This window comes from Mesoplodon mirus (assembly GCF_964341445.2).
Source record: "Mesoplodon mirus genome assembly, chromosome: X".
NCBI classification, from domain to species: Eukaryota; Metazoa; Chordata; class Mammalia; order Artiodactyla; family Ziphiidae; genus Mesoplodon; species Mesoplodon mirus.
In genome coordinates, this window is record NC_138981.1 from 119,683,296 (window position 1) to 119,711,119 (window position 27,824).

General features: G+C 40.2%; 1 protein-coding gene across 4 annotated transcripts in view; it reads right to left on the reverse strand.

Moving 5' to 3' along the window:
• The window catches only part of ATP11C (ATPase phospholipid transporting 11C (ATP11C blood group)), a 167,652-nt gene that overhangs the window by 24,323 nt on the left and 115,505 nt on the right, over positions 1-27,824 (reverse strand). For all 4 annotated transcript variants that reach the window (XM_082610483.1, XM_082610481.1, XM_082610480.1 and 1 more), the window contains 5 exons: positions 23,438-23,612; positions 18,283-18,385; positions 16,659-16,804; positions 12,108-12,167; positions 29-156 (listed from right to left, as the gene is read on the reverse strand). In XM_082610483.1, the coding sequence (XP_082466609.1) occupies positions 29-156; positions 12,108-12,167; positions 16,659-16,804; positions 18,283-18,385; positions 23,438-23,612 (612 nt within the window). The remainder of the gene's footprint in view (positions 1-28; positions 157-12,107; positions 12,168-16,658; positions 16,805-18,282; positions 18,386-23,437; positions 23,613-27,824) is intronic.

A 27,824-nucleotide genomic window follows, 5' to 3' on the forward strand; every position in this document is an offset into this window, starting at 1 on the left:
GGGGTTAACTTACATATGTTCAACTTACATATATAATCGGGGATCTGAGGTCAGAGTGTCAATGTTGATGTGCTGTTCCAGTAGACTGTAGGCCAGGATGGGCAAGGATGTGAAGCAGATATTGTACATTGTAAGGTAAGCGGCATCATACAGTGGCTGTAATGACAAACCACAGAAGAGAAAGGTAATGTAACAATCATCTGCAAGAGGATATTTAAGTGTTTAGAAAAAATCACAAGCTAAAACAAGACAGTTTCCTTTCACACCTTTTGTGGCAGCAAAGGAGGTTTTGTAAATAAGGTCACTCTAACTGACCACTATAGAAAAGAAACTAACATACTGTAAGGCATATTAAAATACCCTCCCTTTTAAAATATGATCTTATTCAGAATGTTTACAAGCTATAAGCTCTATTTCTCTTTTTTTAATATATATGCTTTTCTTTTTATTAATTAGTACAAGTAAATTTATATATAAGTATGTGTAAAGGAGAAACTCTTTTTTTTAACATCTTTATTGGAGTATAATTGCTTTACAATGGTGTGTTAGTTGCTGCTGTATAACAAAGTGAATCAGCTATATGTATACATATATCCCCATATCTCCTCCCTCTTGCGTCTCTCTCCCACCCTCCCTATCCCACCCTCCCTATCCCACCCCTGTAGGTGGTCGAAAAGCACCGAGCTGATCTCCCTGTGCTATGTGGCTGATAAGCTCTATTTCTAATGGATATTAACTAAGAACTTTTCAAAAGATTTTCAGCGATTGAAGACCAATTAAGTACAAGACAGAAACCCCTTAGGGAAACTAAATATAAGCAGTGGCCAGCCTGTGTCAGTTTTTTGGGTTAATATTTTACATGGTTTTAAATATCACTATCACTTTCTCCAGAGTATATTTATGATATTGAATGTGGCCATTTACTAAGGATTAAATAAATATCCACAAAAATAAAAGCTAAATATATTCACATGGTCATGACTCTTTCTGGTCCTGAATTCCCTAGGCTCCAGACCAAAATTTCCAACTTCCTGCTGGTTGTCCCACAGGACAACCTGCAATTCAAAACGTCTAAAACCAAACTCATTAACTTTCCCTTTAAATCTACTTCCTCCCATGTCCCCTACCTCAGTGAGTGGCCCCACAATGTTCTCAACCCCAGTATCTACCCTGGTGCCTGGTACCCCTTAGGTGCTCAAGAAATCTTTTGAAATGAGTGATTCTCTTCCTACCTCACTAGCCCTTCCTTCTCAGGCGCCTCTTCTCCCTGAGCCCTCTGTGTTGGAGTGTTCCAGCACTCGGTGTTTGGAACTTTATTTATGCTCGCTCTCTAGGTGATCTCATTTAGTCCTGTGGTTTTAATATAACCCATTCACTGAAAATTCCCATATCTAGCCTAAACCTGTCCCATATATCCAACTGCCCACTTGATATCTCCTCTTGGGTGTCTAGCATATTTCAAACTTACGTCCAAGACTGAATTCCTGACCTGCCCTCACCTCAAACCTGCTCCTCCTGAAGTCTTCCGCATCTCAGGAAAGGGCAACAAAATCTTTTTGATCAACCAGAACCGAAATCTTGGATTCATCCTTGACTCTTCTCTTTTTCACAAGCCACATCCAATCTATTAAGCACCATTTACTAGCTCCACTTTCAAATACATTCAGAACCACATCACTTCTTAGCCCCTCCACTGTGACCACTCTGCAAGCCTTTAATTGGTCTCCCGGCTTCTCCCCTTGACCTGCAGTCTATTCTCAACACAATGGCCCAAGTAGCTCTACTGGAAAATAAGTCAAATCAAATCACTGTTTTGTTCAAACTCTCCAGTGGATTCCTTTATCTCTGAAAGTAAAGAAGCTCCTACAATGGTGGGGATATAAAGTCCTACTCCTCGATCCAGCTTCTTACCTGTCTGTTACCTTCTTAGTGAGACCAACCTTGATTTACCTTGCCACTTCCTCTCTCTTGAACACATTCCCCCCAATACTGTGCCCCCCCATAGTACTAATCACCTTTTAAATTACATGATAAATTTATTATGTTTACTGCCTCTCTCTTCACACTAGAATTTAAGCTCTATTTATTGATTGATAGCTGTAGCTTGAGAAAAAGCAAAGCAGCCCCTGACATTCAAGAGCTGGCCCGGCACTCACAGCTAGGCACTGGCGCTCTGTGGAACATGAACAATTTCGCAGAACAGCAACATCAAACAAGGCCACTGTGTGACCTCGATGTATCTAGACAAAAACACTCTGCAATCACGTTTGAACACAGACAGAATATAAATATTGTCCAAATCACAACAATGACCAACATCTACATTCTGGCTGATTTGGGTGACTATTGCCTCTTGACCAATGACATGTTGGCTTCCTGGATAAGATTTACTAACATGCTTAGTCATAAAATTACCCCCATCTGCTAACAGCACCCAGCAAGGCCCTACTCCTTAAACCCTTCCACAAATCACCTAACTCAAGCCCAAATCTTACAAGACTTTTCTAACACTCGCTTCCTAAGAGGCCCTACTGTTCCTCATGGTGTACACTCTTGTTGCATTGAGTAATGAACCTAATGTGATCAACTACAAGTGTTTTACTGGCTTTGACAATCTGGAACTCCTAGAACAGAGCTTGGCATGCAGAAAGCATTCAGTAAATATTGGATGAATGAATGACTAGAGACTGGAAGCTAAAACATATTTGTAAAGGACTGATCTGATATTGTAAATATTCCTTTATTGAAAAAATATTAAGGTTTTTATAATGAACCTTGTTTTGAAGCTAATACTTATTGAGCTTAGTATTTTCTACACAGTGCTAGATGTTGTCATGCAACCACCATCTGTGACCTGAATAAATAATATTGCATAGTCACATGTATTTTTCACATATATAAAGTATTTTTTGATTAATAAAATGCATTTAAATGTGACACAAATTGGACTTCCCTGGTGGCCCAGTGGTTAAGAATCTGTCTGCCAATGCAGGGGACACGGGTTCGAGCCCTGGTCTGGGAAGATCCCACGTGCTACGGAGCAACTAAGCCCATGCACCAGAACTACTGAGCCTGCGCTCTAGAGCCCGTGCGCCACAACTACTGAGCCTACAAGCCACAACTACTGAAGCCCGCACGCCTAGAGCCTGTGCTCCACAACAAGAGAAGCCACTGCAATGAGAAGCCCGCGCACCACAATAAAGAGTAGCCCCCGCTTGTGGCAACTAGAGAAAGCCCACACACAGCAATGAAGACCCAATGCAGCCAAAAATAAAATAAATAAAATAAACTTATAAAAACAAAACAAAACAGGTTTAGTTGATAATACTGTTTCTTGTTATACCTGTTATAAAGGGTATCTTTTCATGCAGAAGAAAGTCCAGTACTAACCTAGGCTTTGCTAAACAAAGAGTTGCTTTTTGCTTAAATAATCTGCATCCTGGTCCCGTTTCTACATTCTCCATAGCTCACTCTCCAAGTACCAGAGTTGCAGAGAACACCTGAAGTAGACCTGAAGTGAAAAAGGCTGACTACCTATATGTATTCCACAAATATTTGCAATAAAGTTCTCTACATTCAGCACAAGGCCAAAGTGAAAACTAAAGATATGTACAATACATCACTAACTCAGAGAGACCTTCCTTTTACGTGGTATACTTTTTCTAAGATGTTTGCCTAGCTCCTTCCCTCACCTCCTCTAAATCTCTGCCCAAATGTCACCTCATCAGAGAGAGTTTTCCAGGTCAGTTTGTCTAAAACAGCAGCTCTCTTCCCCAGTCACATTCTATCCATTTATTATGCTTTTTGTTCTCCTTCAGAGCATATATCAGTACCCAACATAATATGTTTGTCTGTCTGATTGCTGTCTGTCTCTCCCCCTATCACTAACCGTACCCACAAGCTCTATGTGGTAAAGAGTTTTGATCACTGTTATATCCCCGGCACTTAGCCTGGCACACAGTAGGCACTCAAGAAGTATTTGTTAAATGAATGAATGTACCAGTTGAGCAACTGAAGAAGGCAAACATCAAGTCCTGTGAGAACCTAAGCAGACCCCCAGACCCCCAACAGCCCAGGGTTTTATAGGGAATAAGTACTTTCTTTCCTCATACAACTTGTGCTTGGTAAACATGGTTTAAAAAGCTAACTTCCCTTTATCACTTTGCTACAAAATTTGAAAATGTCCCTTTAAACTTGCATTCATCATCCAAGGAAGTCAGGAATTACAAACATTTTGATCAATAGTAATCTGAATGTTCAAGAAAAGTAGATTCATCAGAGTTTATAAAACTCTCTGTTACCAATACTGTTAGCTTTGCATACAAGAAGGCTGATAGTACTTTCTACAGTCGGTAGATGATTAATTCATAAAGGGATCGGCTTAACTGGCATCATGGGGCTTATGACATGGCACTGATGTAAGAGACAGCATACCAAATGGCAAAGAGGCAAGTTCAAGAGAAAGAAAGCAGGGACTTCCCTGGTGGTCCAGTGGCTAAGACTCCACACTCCCAATACAGGGGGCCCGGGTTTGATCCCTGGTCAGGGAACTAGATTCCACATGCCGCAACTAAGAGTTCAGATGCTGCAACTAAAGATCCTGCATGCCACAACTAAGACCCGGTGCAGCCAAACAAACAAACAAATAAATAAATAGAGTCACTTCCCATTGAGAAGAATACATTATCTTAAAAATACTGCCAAGAGGGCTTTCCTGGTGGCACAGTGGTTGAGAGTCTGCCTGCCAATGCAGGGGACACGGGTTCGTGCCCCGAACCGGGAAGATCCCACATGTCGTGGAGCAGCGAGGCCCGTGAGCCATGGCTGCTGAGCCTGCGCATCCAGAGCCTGTGCTCCGCAAGGGGAGAGGCCAGAACAGTGAGAGGCCCGCCTACAGCAAAAAAAAAAAAAAAAAAAAAACTGCCAAGAAATTAGGAAAAAATCACTTCCTATCATGAGGAATGGAACATGCCTTGAAATTGAGAAAATCAGTCTCTAATAGCTGTGATGATGTTACCAGCAGCTCATTTGGTAAAAATCACTGAATTGCTCATAGATTAAATACAAAATTTCTGAGTCATTGAGCATTATAGCTCCTTTACGTAGCTATACTTCCACTAGAAGCAATGCAAAATACAGTTCAGCTGTTAAAACAAACCTACAAACATGCCTGCCCATCCCCCACTTATGTATCAAGTTAACATATAGCATATTCTATATGTGAAAAATGTTCAGAAAACTACAGAGGGCTAAAAGTGTAGAATTGCTTAACTAATCCAAGGCTTTATCCAGGAATCACAGCTTCTTTGCTAGCTTAAACATCAATGTTTTTCTAGAGAATCAACCTGAGAAAATGCAAAGGTATGAGATTTTATTTGATGAAATAATAAACTATAACATTTTTGGATTATTGGAAGACATTGTGTACACTAACAAAAATAAAAAAAATACTTTTTAATGGATCTCAATTCCAACAGGACATACCAAATAACTTTCAAAAATAAAATAAGACCATTACTAAAGCACAGATATAAAATTTTGCTATTGTCAAAAACCAGGCCAAGAAGATCAACTGTTGAACTAAGGAAAAAAAAAACCTTTTACGTTGGGCATACCTCTCTAATCTCTACAATCCAATACATAAAAGGTAATTAATAGCAAATATAAACTACATTACAGAGATTGGTTCAAGATGGTGAACTGGAAGGACGTGCTCTCACTCCCTCTTGCAAGAGCACCGGAATCACAACTAACTGCTGAACAATCATCAACAGGAAGACACTGGAACTCACCAAAAAACGATACCCCACATCCAAAGACAAAGGAGAAGCTGCAATGAGACGGCAGGAGGGGGTGCAATCACAATAAAATCAAATCCCATAACCGCTTGGTGGGTGACACAAACTAGAGAACAATTATACCAAAGAAGTCCACCCACTGGAGTGAAGGTTCTGAGCCCCACGTCAGGCTTCCCAACTTGGGGGTCCGGTAATGGGAGGAGGAATTCCTAGAGAATCAGACTTTGAAGGCTAGCAGGATTTGATTGCAGGACTTTGACAGGACTGGGGGAAACAGAGACTCCACTCTTGGCGGGCACACACAAAGTAGTGTGCACATCAGGACCCAGGGGAAGGAGCAGTGACCCCTAGGAGACTGAACTAGACCTAACTGCTAGTGTTGGAGGGTTTCCTGCAGAGGTGGGGGGTGGCTGTGTTTCACCGTGAGGACAAGGACACTGGCAGCAGAAGTTCTGGGAAGTACTCCTTGGCATGAGCCCTCCCAGAGGCCACCATTAGCCCCACCAAAGAGCAAAGAGCCTGGTAGGCGCCAGTGCTGGGTCGCCCCAGGCTAAACAACCAAACAGGGAGGGAACCCAGCCCCACCCATCAGCAGACAAGCAGATTAAACTTTTACTGAGCTCTGCCCACCAGAGCAACACCCAGCTCTACCCACCACCAGTCCCTCCCATCAGGAAGCTTGCACAAGCCTCTTAGATAACCTCATCCACCAGAGGGCAGACAGCAGAAGGAAGAACTACAATCCTGCAGCCTGTGGAACAAAAACCGCATTCACAGAAAGAGAGGCAAGATGAAAAGGCAGAGGGCTATGTACCAGATGAAGGACCAAGATAAAACCCCAGAAAAACAACTAAATGAAGTGGAGATAGGCAACCTTCCAGAAAAAGAATTCAGAATAATTATAGTGAAGATGATCCAGGGCCTCAGAAAAAGAATGGAGGCAAAGATCGGGAAGATGCAATAAATATTTAACAAAGACATAGAAGAATTAAAGAACAAACAAACAGAGATGAACAATACAATAACTGAAATGAAAACTCACTAGAAGGAATCAATAGCAGAATAACTGAGGCAGAAGAACGGATAAGTGACCTGGAAGACAGAATGGTGGAATTCACTGCTGTGGAACAGAATAAAGAAAAAAGAATGAAAATAAACGAAGACAGCCTAAGAGACCTCTGGGACAACATTGAACGCAACAACATTTGCATTATAGGGGTCCCAGAAGGAGAAGAGAGAGAGAAAGGACCCAAGAAAATATTTGAAGAGATTATAGCCAAAAACTTCCCTAATATGGGAAAGGAAATAGCCACCCAAGTCCAGGAAGTGCAGAGACTCCAATATAGGATAAACCCAAGGAGAAACATGCCAAAACACAGAGTAATCAAAATGGCAAAAATTAAAGAGAAAGAAAAATTATTCAAAGCAGCAAGGGAAAAATGACAAATAACATACAAGGGAACTCCCATGAGGTGAACAGCTGATTTCTCAGCAGAAACTCTACAAGCCAGAAGGGAGTGGCATGATATACTTAAAGCGATGAAAGGGAAGAACCTACAACCAAGATTACTCTACCCTGCAAGGATCTCATTCAGATTCTATAGAGAAATCAAAAGCTTTACAGACAAGCAAAAGCTGAGAGAATTCAGCACCACCAAACCAGCTCTACAAAAAATGGTAAAGGAACTTCTCTAAGTGGGAAACAGAAGAGAAGAAAAGGACCTACAAAAACAAACCCAAAACAATTAAGAAAATGGTCATAGGAACATACAAATTGATAATTACCTTAAACGTGAATGGATTAAATGCTCCAACCAAAAGACAGAGGCTTGATGAATGGATACAAAAACAGACTCATATATATGCTGTCTACAAGAGACCCACTTCAGACCTAGGGACACATACAGACTGAAAGTGAGGGGATGGAAAAAGATATGCCATGCAAATGGAAATCAAAAGAAATCTGGAGTAGCAATACTCATATCAGATAAAATAGACTTTAAAATAAAGAATGTTACAAGAGACAAGGAAGGGCACTACATAATGATCAAGGGATCAATCCAAGAAGAAGATATAACAATTATAAATATATATGCACCCAACAAAGGAGCACCTCAGTACATAAGGCAACTGCTAACAGCTATAAAAGAGGAAATTGACAGTAACACAATAATAGTGGGGGACTTTAACACCTCACTTACACCAATGGACAGATCATCCAAACAGAAAATTAATAAGGAAACACAAGCTTTAAATGACACAATAGACCAGATAGGTTTAATTGATATTTATAGGACATTCCATCCAAAAACAGCAGATTACACTTTCTTCTCAAGTGCACATGGAACATTCTCCAGGATAGATCACATCTTGGGTCAAAAATCAAGCCTCAGTAAATTTAAGAAAATTGAAATCATATCAAGCATCTTTTCTGACCACAACGCTATGAGATTAGAAATGAATTACAGGGAAAAAAACGTAAAAAACACAAACACATGGAGGCTAAACAATACGTTACTAAATAACCAAGAGATTCACTGAAGAAATCAAAGAGGAAATTAAAAACTACCTAGAGACAAATGACAATGAAAACACGACAATCCAAAGCCTATGGGATGCAGCAAAAGCAGTTCTAAGAGGGAATTTTATAGCTATACAAGCCTACCTCAAGAAACAAGAAAAACCTCAAGTAAACAATCTAACCTTACACTTAAAGGAACTAGAGAAAGAAGAACAAACAAAACCCAAAGTTAGCAGAAGGAAAGAAATCATAAAGATCAGAGCAGAAATACATGAAATAGAAACAAGGGAAACAATAGCAAAGAGCAATAAAACCGAAGGTGGGTTCTTTGAGAAGATAAACAAAATTGATAAACCTTTAGCTAGACTCATCAAGAAAAAGAGGGAGAGGACTCAAATCAATAAAATTAGAAATGCAAAAGGAGAAGTTACAACAGTCACCGCAGAAATACAAAGCATCCTAAGAGACTACTACAGGCAACTCTATGCCAATAAAATGGACAATCTGGAAGAAATGGACAAATTCTTAGAAAGGTATAACCTTCCAAGGCTGAGCCAGGAAGAAATAGAAAATATGAACAGACCAATCACAAGTAATGAAACTCTGATTAAAAATCTGCCAACAAACAAAAGCCCAGGACCAGATGGCTTCACAGGCGAATTCTATCAAATACTTAGAGAAGAGCTAACACCCATCCTTCTCACACTCTTCCAAAAAATTGAAGAGGAGGGAACACTCCCAAACTCATTCTATGAGGCCACCATCACCCTGATACCAAAACCAGACAAAGATACTACAAAACAAGAAAATTACAGACCAATATCACTGATGAATATAGATGCAGAAATCCTCAACAAAATACTAGCAAACAGAATCCAACAACACATTAAAAGGATCATATACCATGATCAAGTGGGATTTATCACAGGGTTGCAAGGATTCTTCAGTACATGCAAATCAATCAATGTGATACACCATATTAACAAATTGAAGAATAAAAACCATATGATCATCTCAACAGATGCAGAAAAAGCTTTTGACAAAATTCAACACCCATTTATGATAAAAACTCTCCAAAAAGTGGGCACAGAGGGAACCTACCTCAACATAATAAAGGCCATATACAACAAACACACAGCAAACCTCATTCTCAATGGTGAAAAGCCAAATGCATTTCCTCTAAGATCAGGAACAAGACAAGGATGTCCACTCTTGCCACTATTATTCAACATAGTTTTGGAAGTCCTAGCCACGGCAATCAGAGAAGAAAAAGAAATAAAAGGAATACAAATTGGAAAAGAAGTAAAACTGTCACTGCTTGCAGATGACATGATACTATACATAGAGAATCCTAATGATGCTACCAGAAAACTACTGGAGCTAATCAATGAATTTCATAAAGTTGCAGGATACAAAATTGATGCACAGAAATCTCTTGCATTCCTATACACTAACAATGAAAGATCACAAAGAGAAATTAAGGAAACAGTCACATTCACCATTGCAACAAAAAGAATAAAATACTGAGGAGGAAACCTACCTAAGGAGGTAAAAGACCTGTACTCAGAAAACTATAAGACACTCATGAAAGAAATCAAAGATGACACAAACAGATGGAGAGACATATCATGTTCTTGGATTGGAAGGATCAACATTGTGAAAATGACTATACTACTCAAAGCAATCTACAGATCCAATGCAATACCTATCAAATTACCAGTGGCATTTTCTACAGAACTGGAAGAAAAAAATCTTAAAAGTTGTATGGAGACAAAAAAGACCCTGAACAGCCAAAGCAGTCTTGACGGAAAAAAGCAGAGCTGGAGGAATCAGACTCCCTGACTTCAGACTATACTACAAAGCTACAGTAATCAGGGCCTTCCCTGGTGGTGCAGTGGTTACGAATCTGCCTGTCAATGCAGGGAACACGGGTTCGAGCCCTGGTCCGGGAAGATCCCACGTGCCGTGGAGCAACTAAGCCCATCCACCACAACTACTAAGCCTGCGCTCTAGAGCCCACAAGCCACAACTACTGAAGCCTGTGCACCTAGAGCCCATGCTCCACAATAAGAGAAGCCACCACAGTGAGAAGCCTGCGCACCTCAATGAAGAGTAGCCCCCGTTCACCACAACTAGAGAAAGCCCGCACGCAGCAACGAAGACCCAACACAGCCAAAAATAAATTAAAAAATAAAATAAAATAAATTAAATTCATTAAAAAAAGCTACAGTAATCAAGACAATATGGCACTGGCACAAAAACAGAAATAGATCAATGGAACAGGATAGAAAGCCCAGAGATAAACCCACGCACCTATGGTCAACTAATCTATGATAAAGGAGGCAAGGATATACAATGGAGAAAAGACAGTGTCTTCAATAAGTGGTGCTGGGAAAACTGGACAGTTACATGTAAAAGAATGAAACTGGAACACTCCCTAACACCATACACAAAAATAAACTCAAAATGAATTAAAGACCTAAATGTAAGATCGGACATTGTAAAACTCTTAGAGGAAAACACAGGAAGAACACTCTTTGACATAAATCACAGCAAGATCTTTTTTGATCCACCTCCTAGAGTAATGGAAATAATAACAAAAATAAACAAATGGGGCTTAATGAAACTTAAAACCTTTTGCACAGCAAAGGAAACTAGAAACAAGATGAAAAGAACTCTCAGAATGGGAGAAATTATTTCCAAACGAATCAACTGACAAAGGATTAATCTCCAAATTACATAAACAGCTCATGCAGCTCAATATTAAAAAAAGAAACAACCCAACCAAAAAATAGGCAGAAGACCTAAATAGACATTTCTCCAAAGAAGACATACAGATGACCATGAAGCACTTGAAAAGCTGCTCAACATCACTAATTATTAGAGAAATGCAAATCAAAACTATAATCAGGTACCACCTCATACCGGTTAGAATGGGCATCATCAGAAAACCTACAAACAACAAATGTTAGAGAGGGTGTGGAGAAAAGGGAACCCTCTTGCACTGTTGGTGGGAATGTAAATTGATACAGCCACTATGGAGAACAGTATGGAGGTTCCTTAAAATACTAAAAATATAATTACCATACAACCTAGCAATCCCAGTACTGGGCATATACCCAGAGAAAACCATAATTCAAAAAAAAAAGGACCCCAATGTTCATTGCAGCACTATTTACAATAACCAGTTCATGGAAGCAACGTAAATGCCCATTGACAGACAAATGGATAAAGAAGATGTGGTACGTATATAGAATGGAATATTACTCAGCCATAAAAAGGAACGAAATGAGTCATTTGTAGAGATGTGGATGGACCTAGAGGCTGTCATACAGAGTGAAGTAAGTCAGAAAGAGAAAAACAAATATCATACATTAATGCATATATGTGGAATCTAGAGAAATGGTATGGATGGACTGGTTTGCAAGGCAGAAATAGAGACATAGATGCAGAGAACTAACATATGGACACCAAGGGCGGAAAGTCGCTGGGGGGTGGTCGTGGTGGTGGGATGAATTGGGAGAGTGGGATTGACATATATGCACTAATATGTATAAAATAGATAACTAATAAGAACCTGATGTATAAAAAATAAAAAATAATTAAAAAAAAACCCTAACATTTCTGTGGAAACTAGTATGTATTGCTGAATCACCTTGCTCTACCCCAGAAACTAACACAACCTTGTAAATCAACTATACTTCAATAAAATAAATTTAAACAAAACAACAACAACAACAAAAACAAACAGAAAAACTACATTACAGGAAATACCTAGGGAAACAAACCTGTTGTGAGAATCCACAGAAGAACTGGTACAAAAATTGTGGCAAAATGAAACAAAGGTTCTGGAAAAAAAAATGAAGAAAAGGGTTAATGCTTTTCACTTGATCAACTTTCTAAAGTAAAACAGGAAACTCTACTCCAGATAGTCTACAGGCAGTCCTAAGTCCTTCTAATGTCACAATGCAATAAACTTCTACTCCAGAGTTGTAAGGAAACAATTCAAAACAAACCATTACATTCATATTAATACCAACTTTTGCCCTACCAAGGCAGAAGAGGACCTCACTTACTTTATGAGACCCTCTTGCTATTCTTCTAGGGAAGAAATGAGCTCATATAATATGAACACCTAATGCTACTGCACCTTAAATGCCAAGTGGGTTTGCAAAATCATCACAAAGTAGACTGACATAAAGCCGTAAGTCTATATTTAAAAGTCAATTAATGCCAATAAGTAGTCAGGAAATTATAGTGTACGTTGACACGAATAAGTATCAACTAATGCTTTACTGCCTCATCAAACAATTAACTGTTATTATTGATCACCTACTATATGTAAAGATGACGCTGTGGGTGATACAAAAAACAAGACTTCTTACTTCTAAGGGATTTACCATTTAACTGGGAGAACACTAAAAACAAACATATTAAAAAAATACAAGCTGAGAATTCATAAGGCAGTAGAAGCCACTAGGTAAGATGATAAATACTAAAATTACCGTCTTCAGGCAAAACCACCAGAACTAATATTTTCAAATGAGTGCTGTCCTTCAATACAGGCTGTGACTGTATTTCAGCACTGCTGTCACTTGTTCATGGTGTCTCTGGATTTCTCTTAGGGCAGCACCTTCAATAGCTCTATTTTTTTTTAAATAAATACATTTATTTATTTTTGGCTGCGTTGGGTCTTCATTGTTGCGCACGGGCTTTCTCTAGTTATGGCGAGTGGGGGCTACTCTTTGTTGCGGTCCATGGCCTTCTCATTGCAGCGGCTTCTCTTGTTGTGGAGCACAGGCTCTAGGGCATGCAGGCTTCAGTAGCTGTGGCACGTGGGCTCAGTAGTTGTGGCTTGTGGGCTCTGGAGCGCAGGCTCAGTAGTTGTGGCGCATGGGCTTAGCTGTTCCACGACATGTGGGATCTTCCCGGACCAGGGCTTGAACCCGTGTCCCCTTCACTGGTAGGCAGATTCTTAACCACTGCACCACCAGGGAAGTCCCCAATAGCCCATTTTTGAGTCATGTCAAAAAACCAGTCTCTTTCCTCCTCTCACACATTCTCACTTAGCTAATTTACAAGGCTGGGAGACTTGAGGCTGTTTTAAAAATCCAATGGATCATTAAAGCATGAACAACTGCAGCAGCTGAGGATATTTAGGTAAATATACACTGCAGGCTCTGGAGGCATTTCTACAGAAAACTGCTACATGTATTTTGAATAAGGCCTACAGCACCAGAGTGTTGGAGCTCCCAAGGTTATCACCTGGAAGGGCAACACTCATTCGTATGTATCAGTTCTGGCAGAATACAAAATACTGTCTGTAGCCTTTCTAGAGTCATACTTTATGTATATAAAAGAAGTGTTCTGAGGTTGGAAGAGGCAGTGCTTGGTGTGGATTATGGGGCTGCTTTGTGGGAAGGGGAGGTCTGACCCTCCCATTAGAATAACAGTTCCATGAAAACAGGGACTTTGCCTGTCTTATTCCATTATGAATTCTCAAGCGCCTGAAACAATGCTTGGCACATGGTAACACATTCAAACATATTTGTTGATTGAATGAACAAAGACGTTAGACTTTGAACTAGGTGTTACAGATGAATAGGATATGGTGATAGCAGGAACCAAGGTAAGGCCATATGTATTTTAAACATATAAGGTAGGGCACGGTCAGACTGTGGGGTGCCTTAAAAGCCAGACTAACAAGACAATGGAGAGTGGAGTTTCTGGAGGACAAGTTGAAAAGTGGTATTTTCTAAACATTAACCTGGCTCAATTATGCAAGGAGGAGCGAATGGAGAAATAGAAAGCAGGAAGACCTGTCAGGGCAGTACTCCAGGGGTGGGCAACAACTTGAAGATGCAATGGCAAGATAAGAGTAAGGCAGCCAAAGAGGGTCAAAGGTATTAGAAATCATCTTGGGACAAAAGGCAGCACTAAAACAGGAATATTGCTAAGTCAGTAACTAAGATGATAATGGGCATAGAAATCCTAATGAAGACAGAATCCCCTAAACTGGGAACCAGGATATGTAAATTACTGACCACTGGTAAATATTAGCCATTTTAATGCTTGTTTTGTTTTTCTTAACAGAGCATTCCTTCCATCTGGTGGCAGTTGCTTGAATTGCAGGCCAAAATCTTAAAGAGGGAAACCAAGCTTCTGGAATAGGATCAGATTGCTAGGCAGATCTGTATGGCAAATCTTCACAGGCTCTCCTACTAAGGGGAGGTAAGAGAGAATAACCATCCATCCCCTCATGGGGCTGTTAAGTTACTGAGTCCAAGGCCCCACAAACCTTAACTATATAAATAACATAACCACACTGAAATGGTGGAAAAGGAGAAAAAAAAAGTAATTTTGGAAACAGTGTTTTGACTACATTCTCTAAGACTAAAGACAAAAACTAAAGACAAAAAGTGCTCACAAATATATTTCTCAAGTTAGATCTGTTTCTCACAGGAGTATGAGTAGCAATTCTGGAACTACTTGAAGTGTGCTTGAGGAGTTAGCAAATAAATAAACACAATGAGGATGAGAACCAGGTTTCTCACCACTGAAGAAAGGAGTTACTAAATGGAAAAGGGAAAGGTTACAATGAACCTTGTGCTGCTGGATTTAATCAAAGGTATCTGTATAAACTGAGTTCAAGTATTGAGTTTATATAGATACCTTTAATTTCAGCCCAACAACTTCAGCTCAGTAGCGATGAGCACAACTAGCACCCAGATCTTGATTTCTAAATACCATTTGCGAATAATGGAAAGGAATAAGTGATCCTTGCAGAAAAGTCTGAATCCAGGACTGGGGCAGGAAAAATACAAGAGGAGCCTAGAACATCATGTGGTACCAGAAAATAAACAAGACTTCAAAAAAGGTTAGGGCCGGGGGAGGGGGAAGGGGTGGGGAGGGAGGAATGGGGAGTTGCTACTCAATGGGTATACAGTTTTAGTTATGCAAGACGAGTAAGTACTAGAGATCTGTTGTACTTAACAATACTGTACCATACACTTAATAATCTGTTAAGTGCATAGAGCTCATGTTAAGTGTTATCACAATAAAATAAAAATTTGTAAATGATGGGGACATGGTGAAAGGAAACAGGCGCCAAATCTGTGACAATTTGAGTAACAGAATGAACAATGATAGTAATGAATTTCAACATAGAATAAAATATCTAGTTTAGCAGGAGAATGATCTTTTCAAATGAAACTACACGGAGCAAAACTGAGGGGTCTTGAGACCCTCAGAACACCATCTGAACCAGCTTATCAAAGTTGACATTATCATGAGACATATTGACAACATGTGCCTTGGGATATGATGCATTCAGCAGGTTGCAATAGTGCTTCTGTGGTAATTGTGCCCAAATGCAAAACCTGAGTCTAATAACAGGCAAACATTAGACAAACCCAAATTGAGGGACATTCTACAAACTAACTGGCCGGCATTCTTCAAACATGTTAAGATCATTAGGACAAAAAAGACAGGAACTATCCTTGGTTAAAGAAGACTAAGGAGATCATGATCCTTAAATGCAACCATGAGCCTGAAATGGACCACAAAAAGAAAACCTGTGGGACCATTAGCAAAATTCCAGTACAGTATATAGACTAGTTAATAATGGGCCAATTAATATCAATTTACTGATCTTGGTAACTATGTTGTGGGTTATCTGAGGTGTTAACAGTTGGCAAAGCTGGGCAAAGAGTATATGAGGTTTCACTAATTTTGAAACTTTTAAAAAGCATGAAATTATCTCAAAACAAAAAGTGAAAAAAACTTTAAAAAACTGTATACAATAAAACATAGGACAGGAGATCAAGTTCTGGTACACGTCTAAAACAGGCAAACCTAATGCGTATGTTGCATAAATTATATCTAAATTTATATGCTATATGCCATATATGTTACTATATATCACAGAGTAATGTAAATCAGATTAGTTGTTTGGTGCAGGGGTGGAGAAGACTGGAAAGGAGCACAAGTAAACTTTCTGGGGTGATAGAAATGGTCTATATCTGGTTTCGGTGGTAGCCACATGGATGCATACATTTGTCAAAATTGAACTGTAAACATTTAATGGGTACATTGTACTGTATTTAAACTATACTTTAAGAAAGTTGACTTAAACATTTTCATCTCAAATCTCTTGCATTAAAAGGAATTTCTGGTTTCTGATTCGTTAAATAGACTGCCTCTGTTTTGCTGACCACAAATTTCAGTACTAAGACAGTAAAAGAAACATGAAAAAAGAAGGAAAAAAAAACCTACAACCAAGCTGAGCCAATGTTGGGTTAAATAGTCATAAGTTAAATCACAAGTATTTCATCACATACCTTATAGAAGAAATACTGTACAAGGTGTGCTATTCTTACATAATATAGGTGTCCGTGAGCCAACAGCAGTTTCTTTAAATGTTTAAACTTTGGGACAGAATAATCACTATTCCTGGCTGCTTGGCGACCTTCTTTGCCTTTGATACCTAAAAAAAGAAAAATCTCTATAGGGTGAGTATTTTTATAGAATAAGTAACCACCTGACTTGTTACTTTCGTATTTTTTACTTGCTTACATGTATAGTTCAGTTGAATAGTTTAGATTTGTTTTCTTAAGCAAAAAGTGCTTTCAACAGTGACAGTGAGACTTACCAATAAAAAGTAAAATTATGTTTAATTGACAATTACCTATTTATAACAAAACATAAAATAATTAATAGAATCATTATTTTAATCATTATAAGGCAAAAATTATCCTGAGGAAAAAGTTAAATCTGAAAATTATTTTAAAGGTACTTAGTAAGTGATTAATTATGCATGACACCAGACTAGGTGCCATATTAAAGCAACTCAGAGACCTGGGGATTATGGTCTAAGAGCTCAAACCTGAAGAGTTATAATGTGATGGTTAAGTCCTTATACTGAATGATACTGAGTAGTGGTTGGCAAACACTTAGTCCTGTCCAAAATGTTCGTAAGACAGTTGGTTCACACCAAAGATCCTTGAAATTTGGTCCTGTCCAAAATGTCAAGACATTTGGACTTTAAGACAGTTGGTCCATGCCAAAAGGTCTTTGAAATCTGGTCCTGTCCAAAATGTCCACGAGCGTATTTGGTCCATGCCAAATGGTTTTGGACAGGACCAAATTTCAAGGACCTTTTGCATGGACCAAATGTGTTATGGACGTTTTAGACAAGACCAAATGTCCTGCAAGGCTGAGTAGCAGCCCAAGTGTTCCATAAGCTCAAGCAGCTTTAGGCCATTTCCACAGTCAATAACCAATGAGTTGAACTACAGTTCCACACTAAGTAGGGTTACTTGCAAATGGAAAGAATTTGGGAATCCAAACTGTGGTACAATAATCCCCAAGATACTATTTCCATTATTTCTCACCCACCAAAAAACCACTTGCTGGGGTGTTAGGATTGCCTCCCAGCAGCCTGACAGGGGAGGAAAGGGTGCAGGTTTTAGAGAAGCTGTTGTTGCATGCCGACATGTAAATTCACAACTACAGCCCAAACCGCCATGCAAAGATATTGCCATGTGGAAAATCAGCCAGCCAATTATCGTTTCTTAGTCCCAAACAGTTAAGGATCTCAAAAGATATAGTGCAGCAACATAAGCAGGCGATCTGGCCAGGGGCGAAAAATCAATAAAATTTCATGCATGCTGCCAAAGTGAGAGCTAAATGATCAACTGCATGGCTAGTAGGTTTGGGAAATTCACTTTACTTGGCTAATATAATAATATCCTCCAACTCTGTATTGCTACATTCCCACCATGGGTAGGACTCTAGCATGGACATATTCCATGATCCGATGAGGACCTTCTTTTGATTAACAATGATCATTCCCAAATTTGGATTCAAGATGAGCAACCAAAACAATCTCTAGAATAATAAGACCACTCTACCTAAAAGCAATACTGATACCTTACAGCTGCCATCTCATTAGATGTTTCTTACCTATGCCCACATGGGATTCCAAGATCATACTAACATCATTGGCACCATCACCTATCGACAGTGTTATTGGGCTGCCTTTTAAATTCTTCACCATTCTCACAATCTAAACATTAAATACAAAAGAGGTATAGAAAAGGTCAAAGCAGAATGTGAGATTGTACTACATTGTGGGTATTTGCCTCATTCACACTTGTAAATGAAGGCCTTCAAACAGAAAGGTAGCTTGTGCATATAAGTACAACCAGTCTTGAATTCTCAGGGGCAGAAGAACACAGCTTTTCAAAATGTAATACTGGCGCCCACTTGTTTCTGGTTTTGCGAATGTATGAACTGTCAAAAACCATGCCTCATACCTACATTAGAGGTCAGCACGCTTCCCTCTTTTGTCATTGCTTCCTGTGTCCTTTCAGATCACGTACTGAATGAGAGAAAGTGGAGATCAGAGAGCCGATTTGGGGAAACATGCATGGGGCTACCAGGACAAAAGTAGGCAGTGAGAGGACCATGTTTTTGGTTACCGCTCCCTCTCTCCTCCCTGCTGACACTCCCACCTCCCCTCGGTGTATGCCAACCCTTATTTCCATCTAGCTGCCGACTAAACTTTACTAAATCACCCAGTGCCCAATATGATATTATATGATCTCGCATACAGGTAGCTGCATTTCAAAAGGGGGCACCTTAAAGGTGATGAGCTTTGCAGAAAGATGCCTGAGATATGTGTATAAATCCTGTCATTATTCCCTGAGTGTCTCTTAAAGATGTGTCGATGGCACAGTGCAGCTCAATGCTGTGTTCATGGTAAGTATTGAATAAAAGAAATGTTCTCCTGGCAGAGTTACTTGTGGGAAGAGTATTGGGTAAGCAGCTGTCCTCCCACCGTATGTTTTAGATAATGACTGCTTTATGTGTCAACCCTCAAAACCCCTTGGAATCTAGCAGCTTTTAAAAAGCTTATGTAATTCAGTAGTTAAATAATGCCTTGCAAAAATTTTGTACCCACAATGGCTTTCACCAGGTAACATAAATAAAATCCATTTTCACATAACTGATTAAAAATAATTTATACGAGGCAAAACCACCCTGCAGTCTTTTCTTTAAACAAAATTCAGTCAGGTTTTAGTTGTATAAAACAACATACCAAAAAAACCCCACGTCTAATCCATTTGACACAAAAATGATGTTACTGTGAAATGCCAGCTTTCTCCCAATCCTTCACCTCAACTTGGTTCTTTTTAAAAACTTTATAAGAGTGTCAGAAATAATCTGTGAGTCATCCACAAAAGTAAACTTGTGTTTAATAGGCTACAATACTGGTTAAACTAATTGCACTTGTTATACTGTATGCAGTAATGATTTAAACCACAAGGAAGAAAAATCCAGCCAGGAAAGGTCTAGGGAAGGCAATAAAATTATCAAGGGTGACAGCTTCTGCATGAAAATATAGATTTAAAAGGATGAAAGCTTGTTCTTGTGGAAAGATAAAAGGATATATTGTCATGGACCATAAAACCATGAAAGATCTAGGTAGATAAACATGGGAGTTTTTTTTTTACTGAGTCCCAGGTCACCTGGATTAAGAACTTCTCTTCAATCTCTAGCTTCACAAAAAAAGAAATCAATTTACCAAAAACTATTTATTGATCAACTATAACTACATGCAATACAATGTTCAAAAGCAAAGTGCAAATATCCAGAAAGGATATACTGCTTGGTCTCACACCTCAAGAAGCATATAATGGGGAATGGATACAATAATATCAGATAATCAGATTAACAATACAAGATAACAATACACAATACCTATGCAAGGGAATATATAACACTGTCATCTAAGTTGTCCACATAAGAAGGCCCGTGATGTCAGAGAAGGGAGAGGACACTACATACCAGAATGATCAGAAATGATTTTATAGAACAAAGGGTGGTTTGATCTAAACCATAAAAGACTGGTAAGATGTGCATGGATGGGGAAAAGGGGGTTGGAGCAGTATCCCACGGAAAGGGAAGAGCACAGCATGTTCTAAGGCACACAGCCAGTTAAGTACAGTATATGCTTAGAAAACAGATCTGGTTTGACCAGACCAATGAGTTTTTGTACAGGTGACATGGATAGGTATATATGGGGCCACATCAACAGGGAGCGATATTATGAAAGTGGCAACAGGGTGCAGGAGAAATGGGAAGAAAAGGCCAGACTGCAGGCAAAGAGAGAAGTTAGTCCACATGGAGTTCAATGAGCTGTTTAAGTCCTGTACCTGGAAGGTAATGGAAAGAAAGACATGGAAAAGACAGTGTACTAGAAAATGGACAGAATTTGGTGACTGAGACCACACGGAAGGGTAAAGCATGGGGGACGTCAAGGTTTTGAATCTAAAGGCCTAGAAGTGTAGTGAGCTCAGTAATAGATGTAAAGGGACTTCCCTGGTGGCACAGTGGTCAAGAATCCGCCTGCCAATGCAGGGTACACGGGTTCGAGCCCTGGTCTGGGAAGACCCCACATGCTGTGGAGCAACTAAGCCTGTGCTCCACAGCTACTGAGCCTGTGCTCCGGAGCCCGCAAGCCACAACTACTGAGCCCGCAGACCTAGAGCCCATGCTCCGCAACAAGAGGAGCCACCGCAATGAGAAGCCTGTGTGCAGCAATGGAGACCCAACGCAGCCAAAAAAAAAGGCAAGGAAAATGACAATTTGGGCTCTAGAGAAGGCTGAATTGAGGTGACAATGACACACCCAAGAACATGTGCTCAGTAAGCAACTGGAGAAGTAAAGTAGAACTCCAAAGATTGGGATTGGAGAACTGACTTGAAAATCACCTATGTGGGGACTGCCCTGGTGGTCCAGTGGTAAAGAATCCGCCTTCCAATGCAGGGGATGCGGGTTCGATCCCTAGTCAGGGAACTAAGATCCTATATGCCGCGGGGCAATTAAGCCCACACGCCACAATTACTGAGCTCGCACACCTCAACGAGAGAGAGAAAACCCACACGCCACAAGGAAAGGTCCTGCATGCCTCAACAAAGATCCCGTGTGCGGCAACTAAGACCCAATGCAGCCCCCCAAAAAATCAATCAATCAATCAATCAATCAAATAAATATTAAAAAAAGAAAATCACCTATGTGGCCATGACAGATGAGTAGGTGATATCCTGGAAGAGGTGATGATGGTGAGGGAAATAAAACAGACTAAGGACTGAACCACAGGGGGCTCCATAGTCTGGGTGGGAGAAGCAGCACAGTGTTAGGAGTTCAGATACTGTCCTGGGCAGTGGAGAAGTCAGAACCCAGGTGAGCAATTTGAGCAGCAGACAATGAATACAGGAGGAAAAGAAAGGGAAAGAGGTATTGCCTTTGACTAAAGGGACAGATTTCTATGGATACTGTTCTGATAGGATCTGCTTCCCCAGCTGGGGTAACCAAGGCTCTTAAGGTTGAAGAAAAGAAGAGCACCTGATTGTGGTGGAAATTGAAAGTGAGAAGAAGGTAGACAATGCCCTAAATTAGGATGAGCTGTGTGCTCGTGCATGCGTGCATGCATGTGCGAGGTAGGGGGCAGGGTGTGTGAAGGAGAAGGCAAAGACACAGCGCCATCCGCTAGGTCTAGAGCAAGCACCTGAGGGACGGGAAGAAGCAAGACCAACACATAGAAAAGAATACAGTGTCTGCAGAAGTGAGAAGGTGTGTACCTGAGATTCTAAGGTTCCTGAGACTCAGTGAGTACAAGGAAGCAAGGTGAAGGTTACCCCTGCATTGGGTTTTATTAGGAGTAAAAGTTTTGTTAGGCCAAGAGGAATTCAGAGGGAATTCCAGATGAGGAAATTATATGAGGGAAGCTTTAGAAGTTGGTGTGAGCATGGCACGTGGAAGGGACACAAAGGGGGAAAAACCAACAGGAGTGGATGATTCTCGCTGGATGTGAGAGTGATGGTGGACACAAAATATGTACAGACACATTGAAAGGGTCGACAGGGGTGGCCCTGAGTACCATATTGAGTCATCTGCCCTTCATCCTAAGGGACTAGGAAACTACTGAAAGGTTCTGAGCGAGAATATATGATGGGAGAAGTACTGTTTTAACAAGATTAATTTGGGAGTATGGGGAAAGAGATGGAATGGGGAAGGGCGAAAGCAAGGAGACTAATGAGAAGATTAAATCAAATAGCCTGTGTGTAAAGTCCTAAGGGCTTGCTTGCACTAAGATGGAGATAAAAAGTTTAACAAGGTGGCACCACAATGAGAGCTATGACAAAAGGTAGGATCAGTAGGACATGGTGACTATATATGGAGTGAGTGAGAAGAAGAGGATCAAAGGCAGTTTGGAGACTTAGGGAGGCAAAGAAAAATGTCACTGGTAACAGGAATAATAAAGACAAGGGATAAAACAAACTGGCCTGAAGGAGAAAATTATAATATCTGTCTTGGATACTAGAATTTAATGTTACAATGGGGAATCCATATAGAGCTGTCTAGCAGGCAGCTAGAAATATGAGACTTAACAAAGAGGAAAAGTCAGGACGAGATATATCATCAATGGAAGTCATAGAAATGTATGTGCTTATCCAGAGAGATAGGATGTAAGTGAAGAGCAGAGGGAAGACATAGCCCCCCAAAAAAACTGACAGTTAGGGAGAAGACACAGGATGAAACAAAATAAAAAGACACTAGGTTGCCAAGAAGGGAAAAAAAAGGACCGTGGAGCATCACAGAAACCAAGGGAGGAGAGTTTAAAGGAGGACATAATTGGCAGTGTCAACTGCAGCCGAGATATGAGGGAAAAACGAAAGACAACACAACGGGTTCAGCAAGGAGGTCACTGCTCTCCTCCAGGAGATGCAGCAGAGTAAGGTGAGAAGATAGAATGCGTGGGGCTAATGGAATAGTGGAGCCAGGAGCCGGGGGATGAAGGCAGCAGGCACCAAGCACTCATTAGAGAAGTTTGCAAGGTGAGGAATTAGACAGCCAGCTTGAGGAGACAAAAAGGTGAAGCACAGGTTTAATTCAAATCGGTGGGAAGACTTCTGAGTTGGACCACATAGAGGAAGAATCCAGGGAAAATATAATAAGGTACTCAGGGCTCTTTGAAGAAAATTAAAAGTGAACATTTGCACATATGTGTACAGAAGTACCCAGAATGGAACATTAACTAACATCCAGTTACCTGGGCTTTCTGTAACGGTGCCATCCGACAGCAGAGCACTGCAGTGCACTTCATACAGATTTGTAGGAAAATGCTTTTGTAATTGTTAGAACCAGAGTCTTGACTAGAATTTAATATGAGAGACAACGTGGAGCCATCAATGATTAATCCATATTCCTGATGTTCTGTCCATGCTCTGAAAAAGAAAAACAATGGTATATTTGAATCTACTATACATTGCTATTTAGGAACTTTAAAAAACCACTCAGAGGAGGGTTATCATCAATCTGGTTCCTGGACGTGTAAATTCTAAAGAAGCAACCGACTCTGTTAATGGCACAACAGACACTTTCTATCACATCTTTGAGACTCAAGCTGCCCATATCAATGGCACTAAGTTGTAAATATAAAAATAATGGACTTCTAGCAGCCAGTCTCCATATAAGAAACTCAAGGTGAATTTTGGAAATTACAGTTCCATCAAACTCTGATATGAAGACAAATCATCAGTCAATCTGAAAACTACTTAACAATGCAGGGAAAAGACAAAATGGCTTTGGGGTATACAAATCACAGAAGATATTCTTAATATCTTTGCCCGAGTGACAAAACCTATCAATAGACCTGGCTTCTCAAATATGATGGACTACTAAAAAGACATAGTGTTCATTAAAGAATAGCATACAATAATGATATATGTTCCTTAAATAAGTATCATTTTATACTAGACTAGTGGTTTTCAACCATAGCCTTCCCATGAGAGTCACCTGGGCAGCTTGAAAAAAAGCCCATGTCTTAGGTTTATCCACAGACAAATTAAATCAGGGTATCTTGGCAGGGCTTGGTTACATATAGGCATGTTTTAAAAGGCTCCATAGGTAATTCTCATGTATAGCCAGGATGAAGTAGTATTAGTTGCCAGGAAAGACAAATATAACAGGTGCTGGACTTCCCTGGTGGCGCAGTGGTTAGGAATCCGCCTGCCAATGCAGGGGACATGGGTTCAAGCCCTGGTCTGGGAAGATCCCACATGCCGTGGAGCAACTAAGCCCGTGCACCACAACTACTGAGCCCACACGCCTAGAGCCCTGTTCCACAACAAGAGAAGCCACCGCGATGAGAAGCCCGCACAATGCAACCAAGAGTAGCCCCGCTCACCACAACTAGAGAAAGCCTGCGTGCAGCAACAAAGACCCAACATAGTCAAAAATAAAATATAAATAAATAAATATATATATATATATATATATAAATATATAACAGGTGCCAAGTATTTAAGAAAAACATATGAGGGAAAACTCACAACTGAAAAAATTCTACCAATTAACATTTTAATTTTCTTTTGCAATTAACCAAAAAAACACTGATTAATCAATTTCTGCTCAGGAAATCTTGGGTGCCATTTGAGAACCGCTGCAGTAGACGTATTAAACATAGCAGGATCTCATCATTATACAATAGATTCATTTGTCTAATTTTATGCTCCTCAAAGCTTAATGTTTAAAGGAATCTTGTTAAAATTCCTGGGAATCTTGTTAAAGTACACATTCTGATTCAGTAGTTTTTGGGTGGGACATGAGATTTTGCATTTCTAACAAGCTTCTGGTGATAATGGAGCTGCTGTTCTATGGACTATGAGTAGTGAGAGCCCAATATGCCTCTTCCTTCCTTCCTTTCATATTCTGCTTCATGATATTATGAGCATGTTTTATTCACCAATTAAAAAGATATCGGGCTTCCCTGGTGGTGCAGTGGTTAAGAATCCGCCTGCCAATGCAGGGGACACGGGTTCGAGCCCTGGTCTGGGAAGATCCCACATGCGGGGGAGCAACTAAGCCCGTGAGCCACAACTACTGAGCCTGCACTCTAGAGCCCACACGCCACATCTACTGAAGCCCGTGTGCTCTAGAGCCTGTGCTCCACAACGAGAGAAGCCACCGCAATGAGAAGCCCACACTCACTGAAACTAGAGAAAGCCGTGCACAGCAGTGAAGATCCAACACAGCCAAAAATAATAATAAATAAATAAAAATAAATTAATTAAAAAAAAGTTTATATATGCGAAAAAAAAAGATATCAATCATGCATTCTCCTTTGCTCCCCTATTCACAGAGCTGACAATCAGCAGAAAACAGTGGCTCAATCATCAATCAAGCAATATTTGGTCTCTAACTAGGCCATGTAGAAGAATGGAAAGAATTATTAACTAATCTTTCTTTGGAGAATAGAAAATCTCCTTGGGGTAACAGAGGCACACATGAGAGAATATACCCAACCAAACATGATATTAAATGGTTAATATCTGAAAAGAATGGATACATGTATATGTATAACTGAATCACTTTGTCGTACACCTGAAACTAACACAACGTTGTTAATCAACTATACTCCAATATAAAGTAAAAATTTTTTAAAAAAGGTTAATATCCAGTGATTGGGACAATAAATACACACCAGGAAAGAACAATGGTTTCTTTGTGAGGTATGATATCTGAAATGGAACTTAAAAGACAGGACAGAAAGAGGTGAAGAAAAGAGGGAATGCATGTGTGGTGCACTAGGAAAATAAGCTGAAAAGGTCACCTGGGGCCTTTGGTACGACCTGATTCTGTGGGTAACAGAGATCCACTAAAGGTTTCTGAGCAGGGCTGTGACATGGGCAGTACTTTATACCTAAGGACCACTCATCTGGCAGGGGAGCTTACGTGCTTTGAGGCACGAGTTACTAGGAATCTGATGTGGAGCACCAGTGGAGAGAGTGGGGACATGGGTAAGGCTTGGTGGCTGATTTGAAGTGGAAGGGACAAAGGAGCAGAAGCTGGCAAAAGGGATTCTGTGTCTGATGCTTGTGTAACTTGGGGAAAGATGAGTCAGGAAGAGGGAATGTTGAGTCAGGAAGAGGGAATGTTGAGATGGTGAGTTCAGTTTTCCATAAGCCCTGGCTTTTACAAAAGTGCCCAAGGGCTCCTGAATGGTGCTATGGACTGAACTGTGTCCCCCCTGAAGTCCCATGTTGAAGCCCTAACCCTCAGTGTGATGATATTTGGAAATGGGGGCTCTGGGAGATAAGTTTAGATGAAGTCATGAGAGTGGGGCCCTTATGATGGGATGATGGGATTAATGTCCTTATAAAAAGAGGAAGAGACACCAGAGCTTCCTCTCTCTCTGCCAAGTAAGGACACAGCAAGAGGGCAGCTTTCTGCAAGCCAGGATGGGGGACCTCACCAGAACTCGGCCATGTTGGCACCCTGATCCCAGACTTCTGGTCTCCAGAAATGTGAGAAATAAGTTCCTACTGTTTAAGCCACCTGGTCTCTTGTATTTCGTTATGGTAGCCTGAGCAGACTAAGATAAATGCAAGTAAAACACATGTAATCTGGACTGCCTTTATAAGTACCATTTGGTTAAAGGAAGGAAACATTTATCATAGGCAATTAATAAAAACCTGTTTACTCTCACTGATGTCCAAGTAACAGAAGAACAACAGCTGTTTTAAAATTGGCCATAGCCTCATGAATGTGGGCTATTCATTTTTAAAGTCAGTTTAAACACTAGTGATGAGGACACAGATAGAGCATAGTTGTTAAAAGCATGGGCTCTGGAATTGGGTAGACTTGTTCTACACCTTATTAACTGTGTTATCTCGAATAAGTCACTTCATCTCTCTGAGCCTTAGTTTCCCTATTTCTAACATGAAGAAAATGAGACTGTGTTACTAGGTTGCTGTGAAGATTAAATGAGAATAATTTAAAGTGCTTAATGTTGTTCCTGGAACAAAGAGGGCACTTAAGAATTGTGAAATAATATTATCTACGGGTCTTTGGATTTACTGCAGACACATCCTGTGGCATTCTAGAAGAGGAAATTGATTTGCTTACGGCCAAGGTAAATTCCAGTAATTGGTTTAGACAAAGCTAGGCCTTGGTCAATGTCAAGTGTAGGAAAATGTAACTCTGGGTATTGAATTATTGTGGATCAGTGGCTTTCCTTGAGAACCTTAGAGTCTACAGGTGCTTCCTAAGCAGCTTGTTGAAAGCAGTCAAGTGGCCATGCTATCAAGTATTTGGTCTCCTTTGGAGCACTGGGGCATGAAAATTCACACAGAAAATGGCTCCAGGACCTCGACCCGCATGGAAACTGTTTTAGAGACTGATTTTATTACATTCAATTTAAGAGACCATGAAAAGGAATATTTTTTCTTAACGTGGACCAGGACAGAGTATCAGTGATAAGTACCCAGACCCTAAGTATTTAGAAAATGAACCACTTTTCTAAAGCTTGAGAAGGGCAGGGTTTTCTTTTAAATGAAAGAAGAGGTGGAAAGTGCCAAATAATCTCAAATGGGCCATTAGCCAAGTCCTCAGGAAAGGTTCTAACTTACAAGGATAAAGCACCTGCAAACAAAGAC